At 42.2% G+C, this 26,770-nt stretch overlaps 1 protein-coding gene across 5 annotated transcripts in view; it reads right to left on the reverse strand.

The window, feature by feature from the left end:
* Positions 1 to 26,770, reverse strand: part of atp8b4 (ATPase phospholipid transporting 8B4) — a 232,260-nt gene that overhangs the window by 82,761 nt on the left and 122,729 nt on the right. For all 5 annotated transcript variants that reach the window (XM_069910766.1, XM_069910763.1, XM_069910765.1 and 2 more), the window contains 4 exons: positions 16,330 to 16,388; positions 8,659 to 8,772; positions 7,318 to 7,416; positions 4,942 to 5,003 (listed from right to left, as the gene is read on the reverse strand). In XM_069910766.1, coding sequence (XP_069766867.1) covers positions 4,942 to 5,003; positions 7,318 to 7,416; positions 8,659 to 8,772; positions 16,330 to 16,388 — 334 coding nt within the window. The remainder of the gene's footprint in view (positions 1 to 4,941; positions 5,004 to 7,317; positions 7,417 to 8,658; positions 8,773 to 16,329; positions 16,389 to 26,770) is intronic.

Genomic DNA, 26,770 nt, shown 5'->3' on the forward strand with positions numbered 1-26,770 from the left:
CGGAATATTTACATTTCAATTTATTTTGATTAAATTTTAACATGTATATTTAACTCTTTTTTTAAATATTCTTTCTTTATGGCTCTCCTTAAGAGAGTTGGCTGAGGGAGGGGGGGTTCTTTTCTTTTCTTTTCTTTTTTTTTCTATATATATATAGAAAAAAAACATTCATGTTCATGTTTAATTGCTGTATATGTCATATATTATTTGTTTTTTGAATGAATAAATAAAGTTTTTTTAAAAAAAGAACATCTGACCTTGCTTTTCAATTTGAATTAATGCATATGTTAAATGGATACAGAAATACTGGACAGAAGAATGAGCAATTTATATTGGTTATATTAAATCATGATTCCAAACAATATGAGTAATCTTTGAAGTGCTGTTGAAAACAAATTAAAAACCAAAAAAATTTTTTAAAACAGTCATCAGATTAGGCAGCATCTTTGGAAAAAGTTAATGTTTCTGGTCTTGGACCCTTCATCAGATCTGGAAGGAAGGACACAAGCTTTAGGTAGCAGGAGTAGAACAAAGGGAATATCTCTGATAAGGCGAGACCAGATGATTTAATGTTCATGTCAGTCGAGATTAGATTCAGCTTCTTTGTCTGGGTAACGTGCTGCAGGCCCAACTAGACAGACAGCTGAGCAAAAGTGGCAACATCCAGAATTTGCCAGTTCTAATACCAGGCAGAGTGAGTTCGGTGAATTTGACATCGAGTCCTGAAATAGGGTGGTGTTCCTCAAGTTAGTGTTAGTCCTCGCTGTAGCAGTGCAGGGGGCACAGGCAAGAAGAGAGTTGGATGGTGAACTAAAATGGGGGATGTAAGATAGGGTGGTGTTCCTCAAGTTAGTGTTAGTCCTTGCTGTAGCAGTGCAGGGGGCACAGGCAAGAAGAGAGTTGGACGGTGAACTAAAATGGGGGATGTAAGATAGGGTGTTGTTCCTCAAGTTAGTGTAAGTCCTTGCTGTAGCAGTGCAGAGGGCACAGGCAAGAAGAGAGCTGGACGGTGAACTAAAATGGGGGATGTAAGATAGGGTGTTGTTCCTCAAGTTAGTGTAAGTCCTTGCTGTAGCAGTGCAGAGGGCACAGGCAAGAAGAGAGTTGGACGGTGAACTAAAATGGGGGTTGTAAGATAGGGTGGTGTTCCTCAAGTTAGTGTTAGTCCTCGTTGTAGCAGTGCAGGGGGCACAGGCAAGAAAAGAGTTGGACAGTGAACTAAAATGGGGGACAATGAAAGCTCACAGTTACTCCTACTGGCTGCCTCACAGGAGCCCCACAAAGCAATCACCCAGTCTGCGCATTAACATTGGATCCAAAACCCTGCTGGAAGAAGTGCAAGTACATTTCTTCTTCACCTGGAATGACTCAGCAATGGGAAAGGAAAAGCTAAAAGGTCAGGTTGCACCTCCTAAGATTGTGCAGGAAGGAGCCATAATGGTAAAGGTTGGGAAGGAAGGACAGACCAGGGAAACACAAGGGAATCATCTCATTGAAATGCCATCTGTGACTTCGAATCAACTTCTTTTTTTCTCTTTCTCCAATTCTGATGAAAGATCTAGACTCTAAAACATTAAACATTTCCCTTTCTAAATTATTAAGTTACAGTGTCTCAGTGTTAAACTGTGCAAAATATTTAACATACCTAAACCTGTTCATGGTGTTGACTACAAATTGCAGGCTACTCTTGTCCAACCTTCCATATGGTGTCAATTACTCAAAATAAGCTTTTCCCCAGTTTCTGAACTAAATCGTTCCCTCCATTGATGCCAAGATTTCAATGATATATTTAGGAAATACTTTTGCTCGTTGAGGCCAGGATATGACCATGAGACATAGGAGCAGAAATACACTATTCAGCCCAACGCGTTGGCCTCGCCATTTAATCATGAGCTGATCCACTTTTCCACTTCATCTTAACCCTGAAACTGTGCCCTGTTGTCCTGGGCTCTCCCACCATGGGAAACAACCTTTCTACATCTACTCTGTCCATGCCTTTCAACATTCCAAATGGTTCATTTCAGATGAAAGAAGGAAAAGTTATACAATTTAAGTTGCAGAGAAGAGGAATTCATGGAACAAAATGGGAATGCACTGACAGAGGAATGCATTAAATTGGTAAAGGCCTCAGATTTGAAGGGTTAACTTGGTTTCTGCCTACACTTGCAGTTCTTCCAAACTAGTGTGCGACTTCAGAGCTCACCACGTCGAATCACAAGGCACAGAAGCTTGAGGCACCAAACCTAATCTTCTGTATGGCACATTGGATTTTCACAGACTCAATACCCAGATTTGCATTTGATATCATGTTGTTAAACATGCTTGGAATTTTTTTCACAATTTTAAATCAGCCATTTTTTAGCTCATGGATGCTACGAGCAAGGATTCTGTTTATTAGTCATTCCCAATAGCCCTGGGAAAATAGTAATACAACTCAATATCTTGTTAAGATGGAATAACGAGCATTAAAAGACTGAATTCACACATGGACCTGAAAGGTCAGCATGGTGGTTTAATTCTGCATTGAACATTTGGCTCTACTCATCTTTGTTCTTGGAGTTATTAAAGGAAGTAGGCATTGGCCATGATCCAAGGTCATTAATGAAATTACCACAATGCATGTATTTCTCTACAAGAAGTCTCCAAATGGACAAAAATAGCCTGCATTAGCACAGAACCTTTCTACAAATATCAGGTATCTATCATGTTAAACTACCAGCCAGGCCACAGCACCATTTTACAAGGATTAAACAAATTGCTCATAACCTCAAGGGCGAAATACAAAACTGAGTCGCAGCCCCATTCCCTCTGCTCAAAAGGTACCACATATGTACATAAGCTCATTTGCATTTTGTTTTTCAACAATCACTTCACAAATTGCAAAACAGATGCAACCATCTGGGATAGAACAACATTTTCAAACCCACCATCAATGAAGAGATGTTGATAAAAGCAAATAGTGTGAAATCTGTTGTAGAATCAAACCGTGACATCCTAATTAGCATGCACATTAAGCTTTCATTAACTGGAGATTATTTCCAAAAGGTAGTTTCAAGTATTTGCTATAATGGTTTGCAATGTGCTTATGGGGAGCACTGATTGGCCATCCCAACCACTTTCAAGGGGCATTTACACAAATGCAAGGGCACTGTGGGGAAGGACCACAGTCTAGAGTGCTCCCATTACTGGGCATTGAGGGGGGGAGACAGAATGGAAATCCCTCAAACAATGGGGGGGGGGGAATGTGGAGAAGCAGCAAGGTGCCACAGGGATAGCAATGGGGTCTTGAGAGAACAAATATAACAACATACATTGATGGGAATGTATAGATATGATTGACACCATGGGTGTGAAAAGACTTTGAATGGTTTCTTTTTTGTTAATTGTGAATAAAGTCTATGTTTGGGAAAAAATTCACACAAATGAAGAAGTCTTGAATTTCCTGAGTGGTCCATGCCAAAGTCATTCTGATGCTGGTGCTCTCAAGGAATCTAGCAGTGAAGCACTAACTTCCTGCAGTTATGATGGGAAACCTACGAAGAATCTGTATCATTAAATTCATGGTAACAGGTCATTTTGGCCCACGAGTCTATGCTGCCCAACTTACACCCCATTAACCTACACCCCAGGTACATTTTGAACAGTGCAAGGAAGAGCCCTTGGAGCCCTTGGAGAAAACCCATGCAAACACGGGGAGGACGTATAAACTCCTTACAGACAGTGTAGGATTTGAACCAGTCCAGATCCATTATTGGTGCTGTAAAGATGTTGCACTAACCACTACGTCAACCATGTTGCCCAATTAGATGAGCCACACTCTTAAAAAATTGTGGAAAATAAAGTTAAAAAAATGTGAGTTTAAAATTGGCACCCCATAGCGGTCATTTCACCAATCACCCAACACGCAATCTCAAGCAACTGGTAAATTCACTTATCGGGCATCTACAAATCCCCATAGGTACCGACACCAGGGGTTTTATGTATTTAACTGTTAAATGTAGTTAAAAGTAGCAATGTTATAAGATATAATTTTTAATAGTTTTGACAGCTGATAAGCATGGGAGGTGGCTTCAAAGATTAGGATGAATTTCAAGTTTGAAAGAATGAGAGTTGTTTTCAAAGAGTCTTAACAGGGAAAATACAGACACAATGATTTCCTTATCTAGGCTATATGGAATTTAAGGTCATTGTTGAGAATAAAGAGTTGGCCATTCAGGAGAAAAATGACAGCAAGAAACGTTTACAATGCTCGCAGAGAGATCTGGATCACCTGGAAAAATGGGCTGAAAAATGTCAGCTGGAATTTAATGCAGACATGTGTGAGGTGTTGCATCTTGGAAGGACAAACCAAGAAAGGACAATATGAGGAGTGCGGTAGAACAGAGGGATCTGGGAATACAGATCCCCTGGGGGCCACAGCACATTTAAGTAAAAGTCTGGTTTTCTTTTCACCTCACATAACATATACATCTTTATGTTTTTTTTAAAAAAAGGTTGTCGGTAAAAGTATGGAAGAAACCAAAGCTTCACTGTTTCACAGGGAAGGGAGTCCATAAACTTTGAGCAAAGTTTTGGAGGGGTTAGGGAATGGTCATAGCTGAAAAAGGTTGAAAATGGCTCAGAATCAGAATTTATTGTTATGAACAAGTCATGAAATTTGGTGTTTTGTGGCAACGTCTTAGTGCAAACAGACACATTATGATGATGAAATTGTGGAAGCTCATCTGGAAATAAATGCAGGAGACAAATGGACAGATTTTGATATACTGAGGAAATCCGTGTGTGTGGTTAATGAAATAAAAGATCATTCCCATATTATTATCTTATTTAATGGTGGAAGAGGCATGGTCTAATCCTGCTTCTGTTTCTCTTGATCTTACGTTAAGAAGACCCTTTAGTTCATAGGCACATTTGCAAGATGAAAATCAACACTGTACTTACTTGCCATCGATGAGCACCTGAGATTGTCGATTGTTGACATGCTTATCACTTTTGTAGCGAAACTAAAAATGGAAAAAGAATTGTATCCGCTCAGTAGCAAACATTGATTTTAATGCATTTTAATTAGAATAGGATTCAAATTTTGATCAGAATGTCAATAAATGTTTTATTATTTAATTTCACTTTCTGCAGATGAGAACTGTCGATTAATTAAACCAACAAACTGCAGATTCTCCACGTTGAAGAAAAAATTTGGACTTGGTCTTGTAATTCTTGTTCACTAAATTATGGTACCATCTGTGTATCAGATGGAAGTGGGATCAACCTGCACTGCCTTTGCCCAGGTTAACTATGCAGTAATCACTTCAATATTGAGATTTTGATTTTTGACCTGTTAGATGAAGATTTTTCTTCCTGAACACTCATGAATGTATTTTTAGGCTGCTATTCATGAAAATCATCTTAATTTTTTCCTATCACATGCCATTTTTTTTAGATATAACATATTTTTGTGATTTCTCTCATATTTTAAGTCTACTTCAAGTATACCAAACCATGAAACCATTGAAAATTCATTTTCTGCTCTTTCACTTGGTCTTATCCCCTGCTGATCTTGGTGTCGTCAGTGACGAACACGGTGTAAGTTTTCACCAAGACGCTGCGACCATGGAAAAGCAATATCAGGGCCACTGGAATCCATCAATGCTGGCTGAATGTTGTTGGACACGAGAGGCATCAGATGCTGAGTAGAAATGAAAATCAGCGGCAAAATATTTTTAGGTCAGTTGAAATGATGCATCATTATGTGATTAAATGTGCTAAATTCAAAAAAAGTTAATTCAATGTTTCCCCAACTTCCTATGTGATATAGTGAATCAAAAATTATCTTTGAGTTCAGCTTGAAGTTGTCTATCATAATATCAATTTTTTTTTCAGGAAGCAAATCATATGAAAAAATTTGGCATCCAATTTATTGTCAACAGTGGTCCTTTTCTAGTTTAACAGAGGCCTCCAGCTTTTACCTAACATGCCCTGCTATTGCACATGCTAAACTCTTGAAACCTGCACCTTCAGTAGACCTTTTGCACAGATCTAATTGGAGCTGTGTCAGTCAGGAGGCTGCCAAAGGTAAATATTTCTGGGCTTTTCTTCTGGGATGGTTCCTTGTGGCATTGCAGGTCAATTGCAAAACATAAATTAAGCTATGGCCTCAATGAAACACCAGGCTCTGCACAAATGAAATCTCCTTCCATCTGCCATCGTCACCAGGGCATTGGTGAAATCACATGGAGAGTATTGCATTCTTAATCTCCTTGTTTAAGCAGGAATACACTTGTTCTTGAGGCTGAAGAGATTTACACCAGGAAAGTAAAGCAGGTTGAGACAATAAACATTGGAATTTAAAAAAAACTTAGACAGACAACACGTCCTTTCAGCTCAATTACACCCAATTTACATACAAAGTCCATACATTTTGAAGGGTGGAAGGAAACCAGATTGCCTGGAGAAACAAACACAGACAGTTTAAAGAAATGAGAGATGATCTTACTGAAGATTCTGAGGTCGCATGACAAAGTGGAAAATGGGATATTTCTCATGGGGTTATCTGGAGCTGGGGGGCTTGTCAAAGACCCATTTCAGAGAGCTGTGGATGCTGAAGAATTTTACAGTTTCAAGGCCATAATAGGAAATGTCTTTAGCCTACAGCTTAACGACAAACAGATAGGAAAGTGGAGCTGAGGCTCAGATCAAATCAACAGATATCTGATTTAGGCTCAAAGGTCATATGGCCTACCAGTGTTGATATTTATAATGTTGTTAGGAGCTTCTAGAATTGAGTGAAACCATTAACAAGGTGTGTGGTCCATCTCCCTGGAACTGGAGTTATGAAAGATTGATCACCTCATCTTATATAAATATTGATGGAACCACACAAAAATGGAATGGAAAATCATTTCACACCAAAACAGACACAGCTTATGATGTGGATTATTCATGCTAATTGCTCTCTCTTCCTCATACATTCTGCAAAGCTACAAATCTATCTCCCTTTCTACTCCAAGGCAAAATGATGCAACATATCAAGATGATGGAAATCCCAATAGGATGAACTGCATGGTAAAATAGAATAATCCAACTAATCTGGGTGAAGTAGTGCTCATAAAAGGAGCTCCCAAAATAGAAGAATTTGTTAATAGCTAATGTCAATAAACCACTTCAGCCACAAATATAATCAGCGCAAACACAAACTAAACATATTGATGTGTAGCTCCCAGAGACCTTTCTCTGGGTGCCTATCACTTCGACTGCCTCCACCATCAAATACAAACTGATGTTCCAACACCTCTCACAACACAAAATTGATTGGATACTCACATAGTCATCCGTAGCATCTTTGACAGCAGTAATCGTTAACACCAATACTAAAGGCACTATAGTGGTAAACCAGGAGAGGGAGGAGATATGAGGGATTAGCTGCAGAAGAAAAAAATTCAGATTTACACAATGAGAATTTGCAAATGCACTCTTCCAAAATTTTAAAAAATCTATCGCTGATGACCCAATCATTTATTATACAATTCACAAGGATGCTCTTAGATAAGAAAGCGGTAGGTAAGTTGTTTCCATTGGTGGGGAAGACAAGTACTCGGGGTTATAGCCTCAAGATCCAGGGTAGCAGATTTGGGACGGAGATGAGGAGGAACTTCTTTTCCCAGAGGGTGGTGAATCCATGGAATTTGCTGCCCATTGGAGCAGAGGAGGTGACCTCGGTAAACATATTTAAGACAAGGATTTAAGACAGGGAATTAGGTGGAGATGAGCCTATCGTCAGACCAGCCACGATCTCAATGAATGGCAGAGCAGGCTTGACAGACCGGATGGCTGACTCCTGCTTCTAGATCTTACGTTCTGATGTTCACATTTCACTGAATGTGTTTTTGATAGTTCAGTCATATCTTACATATACAGTAAAATGAAAGTGTGCTCTGAATTAAGCAATAAAACATTAAAAATTGGGAATTATTGAACTAGGGCAATCTCTTGGTAGATGGAGTTGAACATTTTAGATCATTGAATGAAATGAAATGGCTTTTCGTAGTCCATTTAGGCTGAGGGTGACTTGCTTCCATGTAAGAAGATACCAGTGAGTGACATTAATGCGGGATGACCATTGTACATCAGGTATTACAGGGGCTTCTCAAAGCAAAGTCTTGGTGAATTGTCAAGGATGACTAAAACAACAGGAAACTAGACTTTGTTGGGCAACCTAAGCCCAAGCACACACGTGCACATTAATTATCTTCCACAAAAACCTCTCACTTGGTTCTGCTTCTTTACCTGCCTGCAGTGATTCACTCTCTCCCTCTCTTTCAGTCTTCTCCCCCTTCTCTAAGCTTTCCTCCTACCATGAACCGTCTTCGCTGGTCTTACTCCTGCCCATTTAACCCTCTCCTCTTCACTTAACTTACAACTCAATGACTATTTCTCAATCCTGCCTATCAGTAATCTTTCATGCCCCCTCTCTGCCCTCCTGATCTCTTTCGAACGTAGCTCCCCTCACACGTTCTCCTCTTCTGAAGTGTCTCTTCTCTCTTGTTAATAAATAATGGGCCCCTAATAACCATGTGTTATGGAAGTGTGGGACAAACTCTAGCCTGAACACGCATTGACCACAGGCAAACAATGTACTCCACAGTCATATTTAAAAATACTAACCTGCAGCAGCAGCAGGAACAAGAAGTAGGCATTGGCAACCCGTTGGAACTGCTCGAACAAGTTAATAGGCAGAAACGTAATAATGTTGTACTTTGAGGTCTTGATGCGGTTATTCTGAAAAAACACAAAAGAAAATAATTCAACAATATTTCAACATGATTGATAATAACACGAATTTCTGTTTAATTATACAGATTATATGTAGATAAAGTAATCTGTTCAATTTATGCACAGCAGTAAAATAATTAGATATATTTATATTACTGGTGTGTGGGCTATGTAAACAGTGTAATCAGTTACTGTGCAGGGACACAGCTTTTCATGTTAATATTCACAACTCCTCATAATATTTTTATTATTCAGTCCTCAGTTCTCACCATCTTTGGTGCAAAGCTCAACATTCCCATTCAATACAGAGGTGGCACGGATCAACGGCTCTGCGGGGAATATAGTTCCAAGGGGGAAATCTCTCCAGTGACTTGACCTGGTCCACCCATGTTGATGCAATGGACAAGGTGGTCCACTAGCCCCTCTTCTTCCTCAGAAGACTCAGGACATTTATCATCTGCATTGCTTCACCATTTCTGCAGGAGCTCCATTGAAAGCATCCTGTCAGGATACATCACAGCACGGTACAGCAAGTACCGCAAGAAACAGCACAGGGTTGTGAACATGGCTCAGGCCATCGCCCATGACCCCCTCCCCTCCATTGACACCATCTATAACACCTACTGCCTTGGAAAAACAGCCAAAATATTAACTCATGCCACCCAGTCACACTCTTATCACCAACTGCCTGCACCATTACTGTTCCAATGTCGGAAAAACCACAGCTATTTTGCACACAGCAATCTTTCACAAACAATACAGTGGCCAAATAATCTGTTTTCCCTATGTTGATTGCCAGGACAACTGTTAACATGGCACATTGGGAAATGTGTTACAGCACAGAACAAATGCTTGAGAAGGTGACCTGTAATGTTGGTAAATGGATCCATCAGTTCACAAATGCCCTCCAGATGGAGTCATATATTTATTAAAAAAAACTTCTGGAATTTTTGAACTTGGAGAACTGGATTTACGCCTTGACATAAAAGTGGAAAATAGGCACTAGGTGGGAAATATATCAGCCATTCAAGAAACTAATCTGTGGAAGCCTGTTAAATAGTTTTACCCCTCCCATCTCTGTGCCATACTCTTTTATCTGATGCAAATAAATATCAAATGTCATTTCACAAAAGATTATGTTTCACTGTTGGAAAGACCGCTGTAACACAGAATTGGTAAGAACATTGTTACAGTCAAGAAAGTCTGATTCCTTTTTTAATAAATAAACAACTATCTGTAAAAATTTCCACAACTTGTATTAGGCACCTTTACTGAGTCAAGTCAATGGTTATCTGATTGCACAAGTATGACGCGACAAAACAGCATTCTCCGATCCTCGGTGCAAAATGTGCAAACACAAAATCAGACATAACACACATACAGACAAACAATACATTTGCAGGTTAAGCATTCATATAATCAAATAAATAAATGAATTTTTGCTTAGATGAGAGTTTTGGATGGTTAGTGTGAGCAGCTCTCTTGGTCGTTCACCATTCTCACTGCTCGTGGGAAGAAGTTGTTCCTCAGCCTGGTGGTGCTGGTTCTGATCCTCCTGTATTTCTTTCCCGATGGGAGCAGGTAAAAAATGCTATGTGCGGGGTGGAAGGGGTCCTCAATGATTTTGTATTCCCTCTTCAGATAATGCTCCTTGTAGAGCACGAAATTACTGGAAACATTCAACAGGTCACGTGGCATCTAGAGTTGGGGGAGGGAGACCCCAGTGATCCTCTCTACCACTCTTATGGTCCTGTGGATTGACCTCCGATCCATTTTTCTGCAGCAACTGTACCTACCACATTGTGATGCAGCCGGCCTGGATGCTCTCAATAAAGCTCCTGTAAAAGGTTGACAAAATGTTAACCAGTAGCCTTGCCCACTTCACTCTTCTCAGGAAGTGCAGTTGCTGTTGTGCCTTCCTGACAAATGAGGAGTTGTGTGTCCATGATAGATTACTAGTTAAGTGAACTCCAAGGAAATTGGTGCTCTCCACTACAGAGTTATTGATATGTGGTAGAGGATGGTCATTTCTGGTCCTCTTGAAGTCCACGATTATCTCCTTCATCTTGTCCACGTTGAGACTCAAGTTGTTACTTTCGCACCATATCATGAGATTTTCCACCTCTTCTCTGTAGTGCGACTTGTTGCTGATGAGGCCAACTAATGTTGTGCCATCTGCAAACTTGAGAACAATGTTGGAGCTGGAGCTGGTGATGCAGTCATGGGTCAGTAGCAGGAACAGGAGCCGGCTGAGCACACAGCCCTGAGGTGTGCCAGTACTCAGCGTGACGGTGCTCGACATTCTGCGACCAACCTGGACAGACAGTGGATTTTCTGTGAGGAAGTCCAGAATCCAGTTACAGAGAGGGGTATTCTCCACCAACAAACGAGGCAACTTTTGTAACCCTTTCAGGAACAACAAGGCCGTGCAAGATAGAAGTCATGCTTTTTCTAAGTCACGATCAAAAAATAATCAAGAAGTGTACATTATGAGATAAATCATTTGCTATTGAAATAATGTAAAATATGAACATTCAATATCTGGAATACAATTTTTTTCAGTGTTTCATTAGTCAAATTTTCTGGAATTAGAACAGAAATTACTGGAAACATGCAACAGGTCACGTGGCATCTAGAGTCTCTTCTGGGGTCAGACGCACATCGGCAGGGGTAGATTCTGTCAGCTCCTTTTTCACCACAGATGCAGAAGGCTGTAGAGGGAGCAAACAGAGCTATGTTCCACACAGGCTCCGACCTCCCATCCATTGGAGACATCTTTGTGAGGCACTGCTTCAAGAAGGCAGCCCACATCATAAAGGTTGCCCATCACTGCCACTTTCCTGAATCCTGAAGACCAGAAGTTATAGGTACAAGAACCGTTTTTATCCCCCCACCAATAGCGACAAAGTTCTTAAGGCTCCGCATACTACAATAATCATAAAATACTGCGACCCCACAAAAAGGACCTAATGCCTCATTTTTCCTTCACAATGACAATTGTGGATCTTATTATTTATCTTTTGGATCCATTTTCTCTTTTCAATTTAATTTAACAGAAACAGTTTTTGTTTTTTTATGAAGTACCTATTTGGCTGCAGCAAGTAAGAATTTCAATGCATATGTACAATAACTTACAAGTCCCTGGGATACCGATTGATTCTCCAGCCGCATTCGCTGATACCAAACCCCAGCCTGTCTCTAAACTCTGCCCGTGCTGGCCGAATTGGTCGAATCCCACCATTCCAACCCTCAGTAGGCTGGTCAGCCCCCTCATCCACCTAACTCAATACTGCTCGATTGCAGCAAGACTCTGCTTCAAAGCGTATGTAACATCATGGTGCCTACCAGAGAGACGACTCGTGAGAGCCATTCCAGTACAATTGCAGACTGCAAATACAATGGCCAAGACTGCTTCAGTTCTCAATAACACATCAATCCACAGGTTGCGGCCACTGAAAATTGCCCTGAGCACGCTTGTGAGGGGGAGAATTTGTGAGGTACGGTGGAGATTGCGTAGAGAATAAAATGGGATCAGTGAACAGTCAGCATGGATTTGGTAAGTCAAAGATGCTCTTTGCCATGATGACATTTGCAAACCCCCTTAATTGCAAAGAGATAACAGGTTATTTCCACAAACACCTTCACCATCACTAAATATACTCCAGGTATACATTTCTCTGCAACTATTCCTTTTTCTTTCTCTCCTCTGAAAACTTAGTACCAAAAGATTTTCCACATCATTTCATCTCAGTGTAATTTCCATCCAGTTCTTCAGATCAAATTATATGGTATCGCAGCATTTTTTTTACATTTACTATTGAACAATGCAACCCTCCAGTATTATTTTCCTGTTCTCATTTTCCCCATTCTCCCTTTAATATTTATAGGATTCTTTTCCCTCCTCTTATACTGAGCCACTTCTCCGTCTGGTAAGGGCAAGCAAAAGTACTCACCCTGGGTTCCACTGTAAAGAATACAAACAGAGCCAAAATGGTGCAAACTCAGCCCTGGTGACTAAAGAATATTTCTCTCTCTCCTTTCCTCATTTACTGCATTTTTACCATTGGAAGGACTTGGTGCCCACATTGGATCCTTTTGTGAATCTTCATTATGTTAGAACTTTTGCTGTCATTCATACCATTATTTATGCACCTCACGTCCAATTTATTTACCCATACTTAGCATACCATTCCAGCAGTAACCATGAGATTGCAGCCACACACTAACTAATTTTCTGCTTCGAACCCTGTGCACTCTCAAGGCAGCTGATCAAATTAGTTGGGCACAATTAACAAATCTGCACACCACATACGTGGACAGTTGTACCACGGGTGAGTCCATGATCAAACAGGGAATCCCAAGATCAGTTAAAGGTTGGAGTAAAATTCCAAGGGGAGCTGTAAATCCACAGAGGAGGTTTGCACCAGATTCCAGGTTTCCAACCATCCACAAATGACATCCAGCCATCGGATCAAACTCCAACAGAACTGCAAATGTCAGTTTTGCATTGTGGTCCACTGCATGCATCCCCTTTGGATAATCCAAACTTCTCCAGGGGTCTGCGCAACACTCAACAAGACTCAGTTTTACCAAAGGCTCCTCACTCGGCCAGAAGACTCGACAACTATTTCAGAAGGTCACCAACAAGAAGGGGCAGAGGAACAGCCACACAGTTGCTGTGACTTCAGGTGCATCCTTTTCAATGTCTTGCCTTGGTTGGTACATATCCACCTTTAAAAACAAATTTACAGCAACTCTGCCCTGGAAAAAAAAACCTCACCCTGAGTTCATCTCTCCCCTCAGACAGATAGGAAGGATAAAAAGTTACAAATTCAAAAACATCAAAAAAATTCCCCCACTTCATGAAGAGAGTTGGTTGGGGGAATTTCCTTGGAATCCAGAAGGCTAGGAGATTCAATGGAGGCTTTTAAAACCAGGCAGGGTTTAGACAGGAAAATTGTGATAGGAATGTGTACAGTTTTGGTCAGGAAAGATATCAATAAGATAGAAAGAGTGCAGAAAAGATTGACCAAGATGTCTGGATTTCAGGAACAGAGTTACAGGGAGAGATTAAACTGGTTAGGACTTTATTTCCCTGGAGTGTAGAAAAATGAGGGGAGATTTGATTGAGGTATACAAAATTATGAAGGGTATAGACAGAAAATCCAAGTAGGCTTTTTCCACTGACATTAGAGGGAATTTCTTCACACAGAGAGTAGTGGGGTGTGGATCAAGCTTCCAACTGAAGTTAATGCAGGCACAATTTTCACATTTAAGAAGAATTTGGACAGGTACATGAATAGGAGGGGTATGAAGGGCTATGGAGTGGGTGCAGGTCAATGGGACTAGGCAGAAAAAGAGTTTGGCACAGACTGTGCTGTAATGGACTGTGAAAATGTAACAAATGGCCTTGGCAAGATTTCCCCCCCCCTTTTTTTTGTCATTGATTCTGATGTGAACTATTCATTCAAGGTGTTTCACTTTATTTCCTCATACCCTGTTTATTCTATTATGAAAGGTTTCTTACCACTTCAGATGCAATTTGGGAATTGTTGGTTCTAGCTGCAGGTGTCACTATGAGATTTTGCAATTTTCCAAACTAAACCTATGCCCAATAGTAGAGGAAAAAGCCCAGAAGGTAGTGTTGAATGTGCTATAATTTAATCTGATTTCCTTTACTTCTAAAACTCAATTTCATTTAAATCAAGAAGGGAGAAGAATGTTATTTTGTGGCACAATTAACAGAACTAATCTCTCACAATTTTTAAATTTAAATTTAGAATACAATCTATCTTTGGCCAAAAAATAATCTGGAATTTTCCGTATTTCCTGTTTAAAGTTGACTCTAGTCTCTCACCTCGGCCCCGGGCGCCTGCCCATCGGAGCTCACAACGCCTCTGACGGCACAGATACTGACCGTGGTCCCAACCTCCCCATGGTAGGACGTGTGTTTTGATACGCAGACTCTGCGTTATTACTTGAATTTGTTGTGCTTTAGTTCTTTATTCGTTTAGAGATGATTTGGACTTCTGCAACTGAGGTATTTTGCATTCTAGCATGAATTTCAGCCCCTCAAAAGTAGCATCCATGTAACAGTCGACCCCATAAATTTAACCTTAAAAAATGGTCTACAAAATTTAATTTTTGTACGAGTATAGACAGTATAGTTTTACCCATGCAGGCTTGTCCTGGATCCAGTACTAACATGTCTTGTCTTGCATGCAATTCTATCCATGCTAACTCCTGAGTGCAGTTCGTATGTGTGACAACCTGCTGTTCTATTTCCTGTACGTTCTCAACTCCGGGACCTTGATTTATTTTTTTTACCAACGAATTAAAACAACTGTGCTGAGTCTTCAAGCTTGGAGGGTAAGGAGCTCGTGGACCTCTTTATCTTCCCATTTTGTAGGTTTTGCAAAAGAGACTCTTGGAGTTTGCCAAGAATTCAGCCACTGAAGTTGGAATTCGAGGGCCAAACCCATCGGGACCATTGCCTGAAGAGGGCGCACAAAATCAGTGAACCGGTGCAGACTCGAAAGGCCAACATGGCCTGTTTCTGCTCCGTAAATAGTTATATGGTTAAAGTCATTTCCTCTCAAATCCTTTCAGCTGGCTTTAAGTTATAGCTTGCTGGTTCTGGTTGGACTGTAAAAACTCTCAGAGGTGGTTCATGTGCTAATGACTTTATTTCTAGAAAATATAGAAACTGTTTACTCCACGCAATAATTTTCAGCTTTTGATTTCACACAGAAGAGCAGAAAATACCAGTTTCAGTTTCACTTACAGTGAAATGAAGGAAATGAAAAAAAGTCTTGGCAGGAAAGATCACCAACTGTCTTCAAATCTAGCACAGGTCTCCCAGCAGTGAAGTGCTCATCAACAAGCTATGATGGTCAGAAGTATAATACCTCAAGAAGGTCTTTGTAATAGCCACCATCTAAATTATTTCCCTTAATGGCCTCATTTTAGCTGTGGTTATTGAAGAGTTTTGCACATCAAGAACTCATTTCTCTCCAATTCCCCCCTTGTCATCATTCTCCTCCAAAAACTTTATGACCCCTCCATTTACATCCCATCTCCAACTTCGGTACTTTCTCACAATTTTCCAAGTGTTGACTCCTTTCAAATTTACAGTCATCGTTCTCAGAACCCTCAGTTCAAACCACTCCAGCAATTTGTCACAATCCGACAGAATGGGAGGGTGTTACGATGAACACTTCAATCAGGACTTGAGCTTGAGATGTGGGAAAGGATAAACTGCTGGTAATTACTTGAATGCATACAGAATATTAAAAAAGATTAGAAAATTAGTTTTGTGAGTTCAGTTGGTTATAGTATTTATCATGGTTTATTTAATTAATAGACTGCATCAACACCTTTTAACTTTTGTTCTGTGAAATCATCGATAAACTTACAAATAAGTGTATTTACTTGTTAAAAAAAATCCAACATAAAAGTAGATTAATTTGCAATTCATCAGGTATCTATAATATTTATATCATCACTCAGCAGTTACAGGAAGGTCTTGGATGGAATATTTATAAAGATTAATTTGTCACTTACAGCATACTGAAATTTTTCATTGTATTCACGTTTGTTAGCTATCACTCGCCGCTCCTCCTCTGGAAAAGAAAATACAAATAAATCTAAGATATGCAAACCCAGAATGCAGAGATTTGGCAAAATTCCATCGTATAATGAAAAGGAATTTTTCATTGAATCCATGATTTCCAGGAGTCGACTGCTAATGCACTTTTCTACAATATGGTGGCTCCAAAAGACCGTAAGACATTGGAGCAGAAATAGGCTATTCAGCCCATCAAGCTTTCCCCATCATTTAAGCAGGAGCTGATCTATTTTCCCACTCAGCCCCACTGCTCTGCCTTCTCCCCATTACGTTCAATACCCCGGCTAATCAATAATTTATCAATCTCTGCCTTAAACACACCCAATGACTTGACCTCCAGAACCGCATATGGCAACAAATTCCACAGATTTACCACCTTCTGTTCTAAACCGACCCCTTCAATCCCCAAGTTGTGCCCTCTCTCCATGGGGAACAACCTTTCTACATCTACTCTATCCACATCTTTCAGCATTTGAAATGTTTCAATGAGATCCCCTCTCACTCTTCTAAATTCTAATGAGTACAGGCCAAGAGTCGGCAAACACTCCTCACACGATAACCCTTTCATCCTTGTGAGAATCATCCTTGTGAACCTCCTCTGAACCCTCTCCAACGTCAGCACATCCTTTCTTAAACGAGGAGCCCAAAACTGCTCTCAGTACTCCAAGTGAGGTCTCATCAGAGCCTTATAAAGCCTCGACATCACATCCCTGCTCTTGTATTTTATTCCTCTTGAAATGAATTCCATCATTGCATTCGCCTTCTTCACCACTGACTCAACATGCAAGTTTACCTTTAGGCTACCCTGCAGGAGGTCTGACCATCGAGCACCCATCCACTCTAATTTGTTTTCTTTTTGTACACCCATCAACTACAGCCCCAAACTGATTTTCCTGCTATTCAGTTTACCAAGGTACTATTTACAGTGGCCAATTAATATACGGACCAATGTGGTTGGCACATAGGAGGAAACCAAGGAACTTGGGAGAAACACAGCCTCGGAGAATGACGAACTCCAGGGTGATAACAGCCTGAATCACAATTGTCTCTAGTGCAATGAGACACCAGATCTAGTTGATGTGTCGCTGTTTGCATTTCAGGCAAGGAAATCCATGACATAGGGTCTGCACAAGTAGAAGCAGGCATTTTCTAGGAAGTACTGCCAGGTCCTTGATGAACCGTTGACAAGTGCCAGGAAGAGTTCAGGACTCGTGCAGGACTCCAGAACATGCTGAGCTCCACCTGTGATTTCTGCCACTGAGTTCCACACAAAGACCCACGTGCTTGCTAAATTCCTCCATATTTACAGATTGTTAGTGCCAAGACAAGTAATCCACAAGCCAATTGCTTTAAATGAAAATTTCATAACCACACAAAAAAATAAACGTAAGAAAGGTCGTTTTTAAGAAATAATTGCCATGTTCAAATCAGTTTAAAAGTGTGTTGAATTATCTCAGGTAGTTTACTTTCAAAAGTGTTCAAATATCTTAGATTTTAAAAATGTGACTATTAACTGTGACGATTATTGCTGGGGAGCATGGTTAGCACAACACCATAACAGAGCCAGTGATCGGGTCAAGGGTTCAAATCCCACGCTGTCTGTAAGGAGCTTGTACACCCTCCCAGTGTCTGTGTGGATTTCCTCTGTGTGTTCCGGTCTCCTACCACCCTTCAAAAAAAGCACCAGGGGTTGTAGGTCAACTGGGCGGCACGACCTCGTGCTGTATGTCTAAATTTAAATTGAAAATAATGAATTTAGAACGTTTTTAAAAATAGTTGACTGTGAGAGTTAGAGAAATTCAGAAGTATTGAAAACTTGTCGGCCATTTGTAGTGGGGCTGGTTCTATCACTCCCATGTGACCAGTACCACACAAGCTGGACCTCACATCACTCAAGCCTCTGCCAGACAAGTTTTGGATATATCTGGGCACATCAGCAAGAGTCCAGCTGTTATATTCTTGGCCTCACCCTCACAAGATCATTTCAACCATGATTACAGCACAGTCCCTGTAAGAAAATTGGGACTTCTGAAGGGCAACTCTTTTGAAGGGTTCTCGATCTAAAACCCTTAATCTCTTTCTCTCCCCATAGATGCTGTCTGACCTGATGAATGTTTCCAGCATTTTTCTAGGTTGCTGCGCATTTCCAGTGTCTGCACAATTTTGTTCCAATGGCTTTATTTATTGTATTCTCTTCAGAACCAGAAACACCAATATTGCAGTCACATCGCCATTTCGCACAAACTTGTTCTGAGTGCAGCACAATGTCAAAATACCCTCACAATTCAAGAGCAGGAGGTGCATTTACTCACGGTCATTTATGTTCCCTCTGATTTCCTGTGCATGTTTTAACCCAAGGATATTAACCCCTCGTGGTTTGCCTTATGTTAGGTAAAAACATCATGAGCTGGGAATGTAGAAGGAGTCACCCAGTGCTGGGCCGTAACAAGATGCAGTTGTGACCTTGTACTCTCAAGATAAGAGTGGGGATGACAAATTGATGTGCAGGAAACTAGCAGAGAAGGATAGCAACAGTTTATTCATTGGACAATGTCATGGTATGATAATTTACTAAGTACGTATCCTAAGGTATATAAAAAAACACCACTTGCTGATAACGGCAGGATGCGCCTTCTCCAACTAACTCTGTTAGTTGCAAGTGTTACAATCCGGCAATAAAGAACAAAGAACCTTGATTTCGACTCAGTCTGGTGTTTGACTCACTCATTCATGAACAAAGCAGACCTAACACTTATTAATAAGATGAGGCTGAGTTTGATGACTTGCTTGGAATACAGTACAAGAAATTACTTGCAGCCTTTCATAATAAGAGATGCTTTTTAATGCATTTTGGAGCCCAATTACTACTTTATTTGGAAGAACAAGCATCTTCCATTCAGAAGTATAGTTTGAGGTTCGATTTTAAGAGGTTTCACCTTGTAATATGTAATCGGGAGCAATGGTCTGTGATTACAGCCATGAATTTCTCAATCTGTATGAATTACCATATGAATTTTCATTCTACAACTATAACTACAATCTTATGAGCGTGTAGATTATTTCCTATAATAACATAGCCCCATTTTCCCCATGGACTTGCCTTGTTCTCATATCCCCTCATGGTGGAGAAGAAAGCCATTTAACCTATTTAGTCGTAATACAATCTGGCCAATATACTTTCACCTGACCGTCAACTTTCCACCAACATGCCATCGTCTACCTGTGCTGAGGCAATTTGAAGAGACCAATTTTTTCTACCAAGTCCCATGACTTTGGGAAGTGAGAGGAACTTGTGCAAACTCAACAGAGACACCAACCAAGGTCAGAAATGAATCTGGACCATTGGGACTGTGAGGCAGCAACATTGCCTGTTATGCCCATCTGTTTTATCCATCCAAGCTGGGAAGGTGAATAATGAATGCTTCCCAGTTCACTGCAATCTTCAATGACTGTCTGGTTGTCAACTGTGTCATGGCACAAATATTGTCAAGCAAGCTCTCAAGTTAAAAAGAAAAAGTCCCAGATTTTCCCTGTGTTTCATATCCAATTTTCACAACCAGAATATGCAAAATTATAAGGCAGTGACTGTCAGTGTTAATTATTGTATGCAGTTGTAATCCAGATATTTACCAGGGAAGATACGTTGCCACTTAGTATCTTAGTCCAGATCAAAGCACAGCAGGAAGAGTATTTGTTCAATTTACAATGGTAAGGAATTACTTCCTCATTAGCACAAACCACTGAAGGAATATTTTATATTGAACATGTGATTAACTGAAGCTGATGTCAAATAAGAGTGGTGGACTCACGCTCTTAGGTACAGCAATTGGGTTAACGATGTGCAATTAAGCTGAACTTTTCAACGACAATTCCAGTCATGTGTATAGTCACATTCCTGATAGTGCACATGCAGTAAAACAGCAGGGATATGAGAAGCATTGATGCTCGAGGGGTGCTTGTCTGACGCTCCCTGAAAGTGGTGGCATAGATGGAGAGGTTAGTGAAGACGTCATTTGGTGCGCTTGCCTTCAAAAGTTGAGGCATTCACAGTAAGAATTGGAATATCACATTGCAATATGAATATCTTTCTTGGCCATGCAGTTTGCCGCGGTCCACCTTCAGCTAATGAGGGTGAAGCTTTTCGGTGCTATCTGCAAAGCCCAGACTTCCCACCCTGATGGTGCCATGATTGATCCTGATGACTTCAACCATGCCAACCTGCAAAGTGTCTTACCCTGGTTTCAACAGCATGTGAACTTCGCCTCTTGAGGAGAAACCATCCTGGATCGAGTGTACACCAACGTCCCTGGTGCTTACAAGGTTGCACCTCGCCTCCACCTTGGTTACTTGGATGACATATCTACCCTGGCAACCCTACCAATACAGCCCACTGGCAAAGGAAACTAGGACAGTTTGCAGTGAGATCAGGACATGGCTGGGGGTGGGGGGACCATAGGAGCACTGCAAGTCTGCTTTAGGTGGTTTCAGGAAGGCGGCCACCTACAATGGTCACGTAAACATAGAGGAGTACACGAGCTCAGTGACTGGCTACACCTCCGAGTATATCGAGGATGTCACCAAGATCATAACCACAGCTAACCAGAAACCATGAGTGGCAGAGGTCAGGGGTCTTCCCAGAGCTCGTGATGCTGCTTTCAGGACAGGATGTAGGATGACACTAAGATTAGCCAGGTCTGAACTTTCCCACGCAATCTGGAAGGCAAAGTGTGGGTACACACAGAAGATCCACAGTCAGCTACGCAACACCGGCGACACAAGGCGCATGGATCAGAGGATCATAAAAGTGGCAGAGAGGACCACTGGAGTCTCCCTCCCCCCTCCCCCATCTCCACCCCCCCAACATGGATGTGATCTACAGGGATAGTTGTCTAAAGAGGATGCACAAAATCATTAGGAACCCCTTCCACCCTACACACAGCATCTTTCATCTGCTCATAAAGGGGATAAAGATACAGGAGTATTGGAGCCAGCACCTCCAAGCTGAATGACCAAAGGAACTGATCCCACTAAGCATCTGAGACACTCATTTGTACAAAACAATATTTTTATGTGTGTCGTGTCTAGTTGTGCTTTTGCATGTTTTGCGCTGAAGGCTGGAGAACGCTGTTTCATCGGGTTGCACTTGTACAATCAGATGACAATAAATGACTTGAGCTGTACAAAGCAGTAGTTGCACAAGAGAGCAGAGAAGAGATTTGCCGTGAAGAAGCTTGGAATGGAGGCCTGTAGTTATAAAGATAGACTGGGTTTATTCTTACTGGAATGCAGGAGAGTGAGGTGAGACCTTAGAGTGGTTTATAATATTATGAGGGCCATAGATAATAATAGATCGTTAGAATCTATTTATTTCCAGAGCAGGGAATTTAATACAAGAGGGCACAGGTTTAAGGTGAGGAGAGAAATTTAAAAGAGATAACAGGACCAAATTTTTCACACAAAGAGTGGTGAATATCTGGACATATTGATAGAGGAGGTAGCAGAGACAGATACAAACACAATATCTAAAGGCTGTTTGCACTGGTACTGTCTTCTTTGGCTTGGCTTCGCGGACGAAGATTTATGGAGGGGGTAAAAGTCCACGTCAGCTGCAGGCTCGTTTGTGGCTGACAAGTCCGATGCGGGACAGGCAGACACGGTTGCAGCGGCTGCAGGGGAAAATTGGTTGGTTGGGGTTGGGTGTTGGGTTTTTCCTCCTTTGCCTTTTGTCAGTGAGGTGATGTGTAATTACACCACTAGGCCACCACGGGTCATCCCGGTGACCTTGTCTATAAAGCAGTCCAGAGCTACAGTCGAGCCTTCCAGGTTCGTCTTGCAGTGTGTTCTTCCACTCAATGGAGTGGAAAAAATGTAAGAGTCCTTAAACGAGTCCCTGATTGAGTTTGTTGTTGAGGAGTCTGATGGTGGAGGGGGAGCAGCTGTTCCTGAACCTGGTGGTGCATGTCCTGCGGCACCTATACTTCTTTACTGATGGTAGCAATGAGAACAGAGTGTGTGCTGAGTGGTATGGATTCCTGATGATTGCTGCTGCTCTCCAACAGCAGCATTCCCTGTAGACGTTCTCCATGATGGGTAGAGTTTTGCCTGTGAAGTCCTGGGTTCTGTCCACTACCTTTTGCTGGGCTTTACACTCAAGGATATTGGTGTCCCTATACCAGACAGTGGTCAGCACGCTACATATACATCTGTAGAAATTTGCCAGCGTTTCCATTGTAATATCATCCTGAAATGTGGTTCATGCAAATTTCTTCATTTGTTATCAACTAAGGTGTCTGCAGATTTTCCAGATTCCATATCCAGAATCCTACTCTTAATTTATGGACTTAGATCTTATTGAAAATTCTTTAATTGACTTCAGTTGTGAAAAAGATATTTGGCACATTTTCCTTCAATGGATGGGATACTGAACTCAAAAGTTGGGACCTCATGATACAGTCACAGAATGCATTGGGGAAACCACATGGAGTATAATGTGCAGTTCTGGTTGCCCAGCAAGAGGAAGGTTATCAATATCTTGGTGAGGTGCAGAGGAGATTCACCAGCATGTTGCTGGGACTCAGGGGTTGAGTTAAAGGGATAGACTGGGTTTGTATTCCCTTGAGTTAGGAGCTGAGTGGTTACCCGAAAGAAGTTTATAGAATAATGAGGGGCATAGATAAAATGAAAGCTCATAGTCTTTTCCTCCAAGGGTAGGCAATTCTAAAAGAGGAGAGCTCAGGTTTAAGATGAGTGCGAAAAAATGTAAGAGTGACCTGCAGAGCAATTTTTTTCCACTCAGAAGGTAGTCAGTATCTGGCTTTGAGCTGCCAGAGGAAGTCTGAAAAGTATAAACTTCAAAATGCATTTGGCATCTAAGCTCTATGGTCTAAATGCAGGCAACTGGGACGAGTCCAGAATGCCAACTTGGTTGGCATGGACAAGTTGGGCCGAAGGGCCTTCTCCATGCTGTACAATTCTATGACTCTACTCAAATGATCACGATGCATTATGGTTGAGTGCAAGTCCTTTACGCCACAGTGGCCACAACATAATTGGTGTGGCAATATTGCGAGTGCAGGTGAAATACTGAAAGGTCTAATGGAAGGTCAACAGCTTGAAATACTACCTGTTTCTTTCTCCTTAGGCGCCACATCTGCTGAGTAGTTCTTGCACTTGGTTTTATTTCGGTCCTAATCAATTATTTAGCAGGACCACTGATGGCACCACTGGGATATGATTTTAAAATAAGTGATATTTTTCACTTAAACTTATCTTTCTCGACTTGTGAAACTAATCCTCAAATTTGATTTCCTCCCTTCAAGGTCGCTAATGAAATCTGCACTAAAATCATTGTTGAATTGTGGATTAAGGCTCATTGGCCTTTGAATAATAATTACGGATAATTAACAACTTAATCCATGCTCGATTTAAGTTTTGTAAATGTGTTTTTAAAAGGCCTATTAAGGTCAACTGCATGAAAACCAACAAGGTCGGGTCAGATACAGCAATGAGCTCTCCGAACCCTTCTCCATTAACAATGGCGTGAAGCAAGGCTGCGTTCTCGCACCAACCCTCTTTTCAATCTTCTTCAGCATGATGCTGAACCAAGCCATGAAAGACCTCAACAATGAAGACGCTGTTTACATCCGGTACCGCACAGATGGCAGTCTCTTCAATCTGAGGCGCCTGCAAGCTCACACCAAGACACAAGAGAAACTTGTCCGTGAACTACTCTTTGCAGATGATGCCGCTTTAGTTGCCCATTCAGAGCCAGCTCTTCAGCGCTTGACGTTCTGTTTTGCGGAAACTACCAAAATGTTTAGCTTGGAAGTCAGCCTGAAGAAAACTGAGGTCCTCCATCAGCCAGCTCCCCACCATGACTACCAGCACCCCCCACATCTCCATCGGGCACACAAAACTCAAAACGGTCAACCAGTTTACCTATCTCGGCTGTACCATTTCATCGGATGCAAGGATCGACAACGAGATAGACAACAGACTCGCCAAGGCAAATAGCGCCTTTGGATGACTACACAAAAGAGTCTGGAAAAAAAACCAACTGAAAAACCTCACAAAGATAAGTGTATACAGAGCCGTTGTCATACCCACACTCCTGTTCGGCTCTGAATCATGGGTCCTCTACCGGCATCACCTATGGCTCCTAGAACGCTTCCACCAGCGTTGTCTCCGCTCCATCCTCAACATTCATTAGAGCGACTTCATCCCTAACATCGAAGTACTCGAGATGGCAGAAGCCGACAGCATCGAATCCACGCTGTTGAAGATCCAACTGCGCTGGGTAGGTCACATCTCCAGAATGGAGGACCATCGCCTTCCCAAGATCATGTTATATGGCGAGCTCTCCACTGGCCACCGAGACAGAGGTGCACCAAAGAGGTACAAGGACTGCCTAAAGAAATCTCTTGGTGCCTGCCACATTGACCACCGCCAGTGGGCTGATATCGCCTCAAACTGTGCATCTTGGCGCCTCACAGTTCGGCGGGCAGCAACCTCCTTGGAAGAAGACCGCAGAGCCCACCTCACTGACAAAAGACAAAGGAGGAAAAACCCAACACCCAACCCCAACCCACCAATTTTCCCCTGCAACCGCTGCAACTGTGTCTGCCTGTCCCGCATCGGACTTGTCAGCCACAAACGAGCCTGCAGCTGACGTGGACATTTACCCCTCCATAAATCTTCGTCCGCGAAGCCAAGCCAAAGAAAAGGTCAAATAACCTCTCTAGCTCTGAAAATATCACCATTTCCTTTCCTCGATTGAAAATAAGTTTCATACTTTAAAGAAATTAAATTTTGTTTTTGAAGTGTACTGTTATTCAAGAATCTTTCATTGTCAGGCAATAAAACAGGTGTAATATTACACAAAATTTGCTTTAGCCTGATGATTTGCCATCAGCAGAAATTACCAGGTGTCTCTTTAAGGCCCTTTCATGCAGTCAAAAAGCCTAACTCTAAAGGCAGAGATTCTCCGCCCTTACGTCGGGAGACTTACCTCAATGAATGCGCCGTGGCAGTTCCAAGGGGCCAACTGCAATCCCTCTCAGGGAAGGATCATCGGCAGAGCACAGCACTCCGCTGCCCTACATGAATATACTGCCACTGCAAGCAGCTGGGTAGGGCGGGCTGACAAGGTTGCAATGACGCCGTCAGCCCGCGACCCATCTCCCCTCTCTCAACTACCCATTTACCCCTCTCCCTCCATGAACCCATCAGGGCAGGGGTGGCCTACAGGAGCCATCAGGGCAGCAGCGGCTGGCGGGAGCCGTCGGGGGCAGGGGCCATCGAGGGAGGCTGGTGCAGGCTGTGACAGCCCTGCCATCCGCTCCGGCACTTCACCGGGCCACTTCGGCCTTCGGGGCCGCTTGTCAGCACCAGTGGCTCAAAACGCGGCAGAGCAATGGCCGTCTTCCCTACCCATGCAGAGCGGTTCCAGTTGTGTGGGGGATTATGGATAGGGAAGACAGCCATTGCTTTGCTGCGTATTTATTACGGGCAGCACTACAGCATCAGTTGCCCCACCTACAGTGGCTCCAGAGGGTGCTACAAGACGCTACTCAACATGAATGCGACACAAGAGCAGCCTTTTTGGGCTGCTCCATGAAAGATGTTTATATTTTTCCTTCCGCGCTTGTAGCCAGCCTCCGGGCGAAGGCTTGACATGAAAAGGCCGTTACTGTCAGAGAAAGGGTAGCAAAAACAAATCCCTCCAGAGTCATCGAGTATCCGTGCATTCACTTCCAGAACTCCTGCAGCCACACAGACTCCAGTCCAAACCATTGGCAACCCGGTCTCCAGATTCAAACTTCTGGTATGTTCAGGAAGACACCAGCGCCCTCGGCACCCTCTCGCATTCCAGCTGCGAAATCTGGTACCCCTTCAGCAAGACTCTAGCTAGTCCCTAGCAGTCCGCAGCCTGCTTCGAGTCCTTTGACTGTAATTGCCAACAGCCCACAGCCTGCATGGTTTTCTCGCCTTGTCGCCAACAGCCCTCTCAGTGTGTTCTTCAACCGCAAAGCCCTTTACTGGTCCCCCGCCATGGTCACCGTCCCATGGGTCATCTCCTCTGCTTCTCCTTCTCAAACAGTAAGGGATTGGGGGGGGTGGGGGGGGGGTGGTGTCTCCCGTGTTCTGGGGACCTGTGCTAGCCCTCTGCTTCTCCAGAGTCTTCAACCCCTCGTGGCTGCTGCCAATCAAAGGCACCGCCATCTTGGGCCCAGACCCCGTGGTTGCAGGATTTTAAAATAAACCACCATCAGCTCCTTTATCAGGCTATTTAAAGTCTGTACGAGGCTGCCGCTAGTTGGACTAGGCAGTAGAAACCTGGGGTTCTTAAATCCCTTAAATTATTTAAGCTATAACATT

Source organism: Narcine bancroftii, chromosome 14, assembly GCF_036971445.1.
Source record: "Narcine bancroftii isolate sNarBan1 chromosome 14, sNarBan1.hap1, whole genome shotgun sequence".
In the NCBI taxonomy this organism is placed as follows: Eukaryota; Metazoa; Chordata; class Chondrichthyes; order Torpediniformes; family Narcinidae; genus Narcine; species Narcine bancroftii.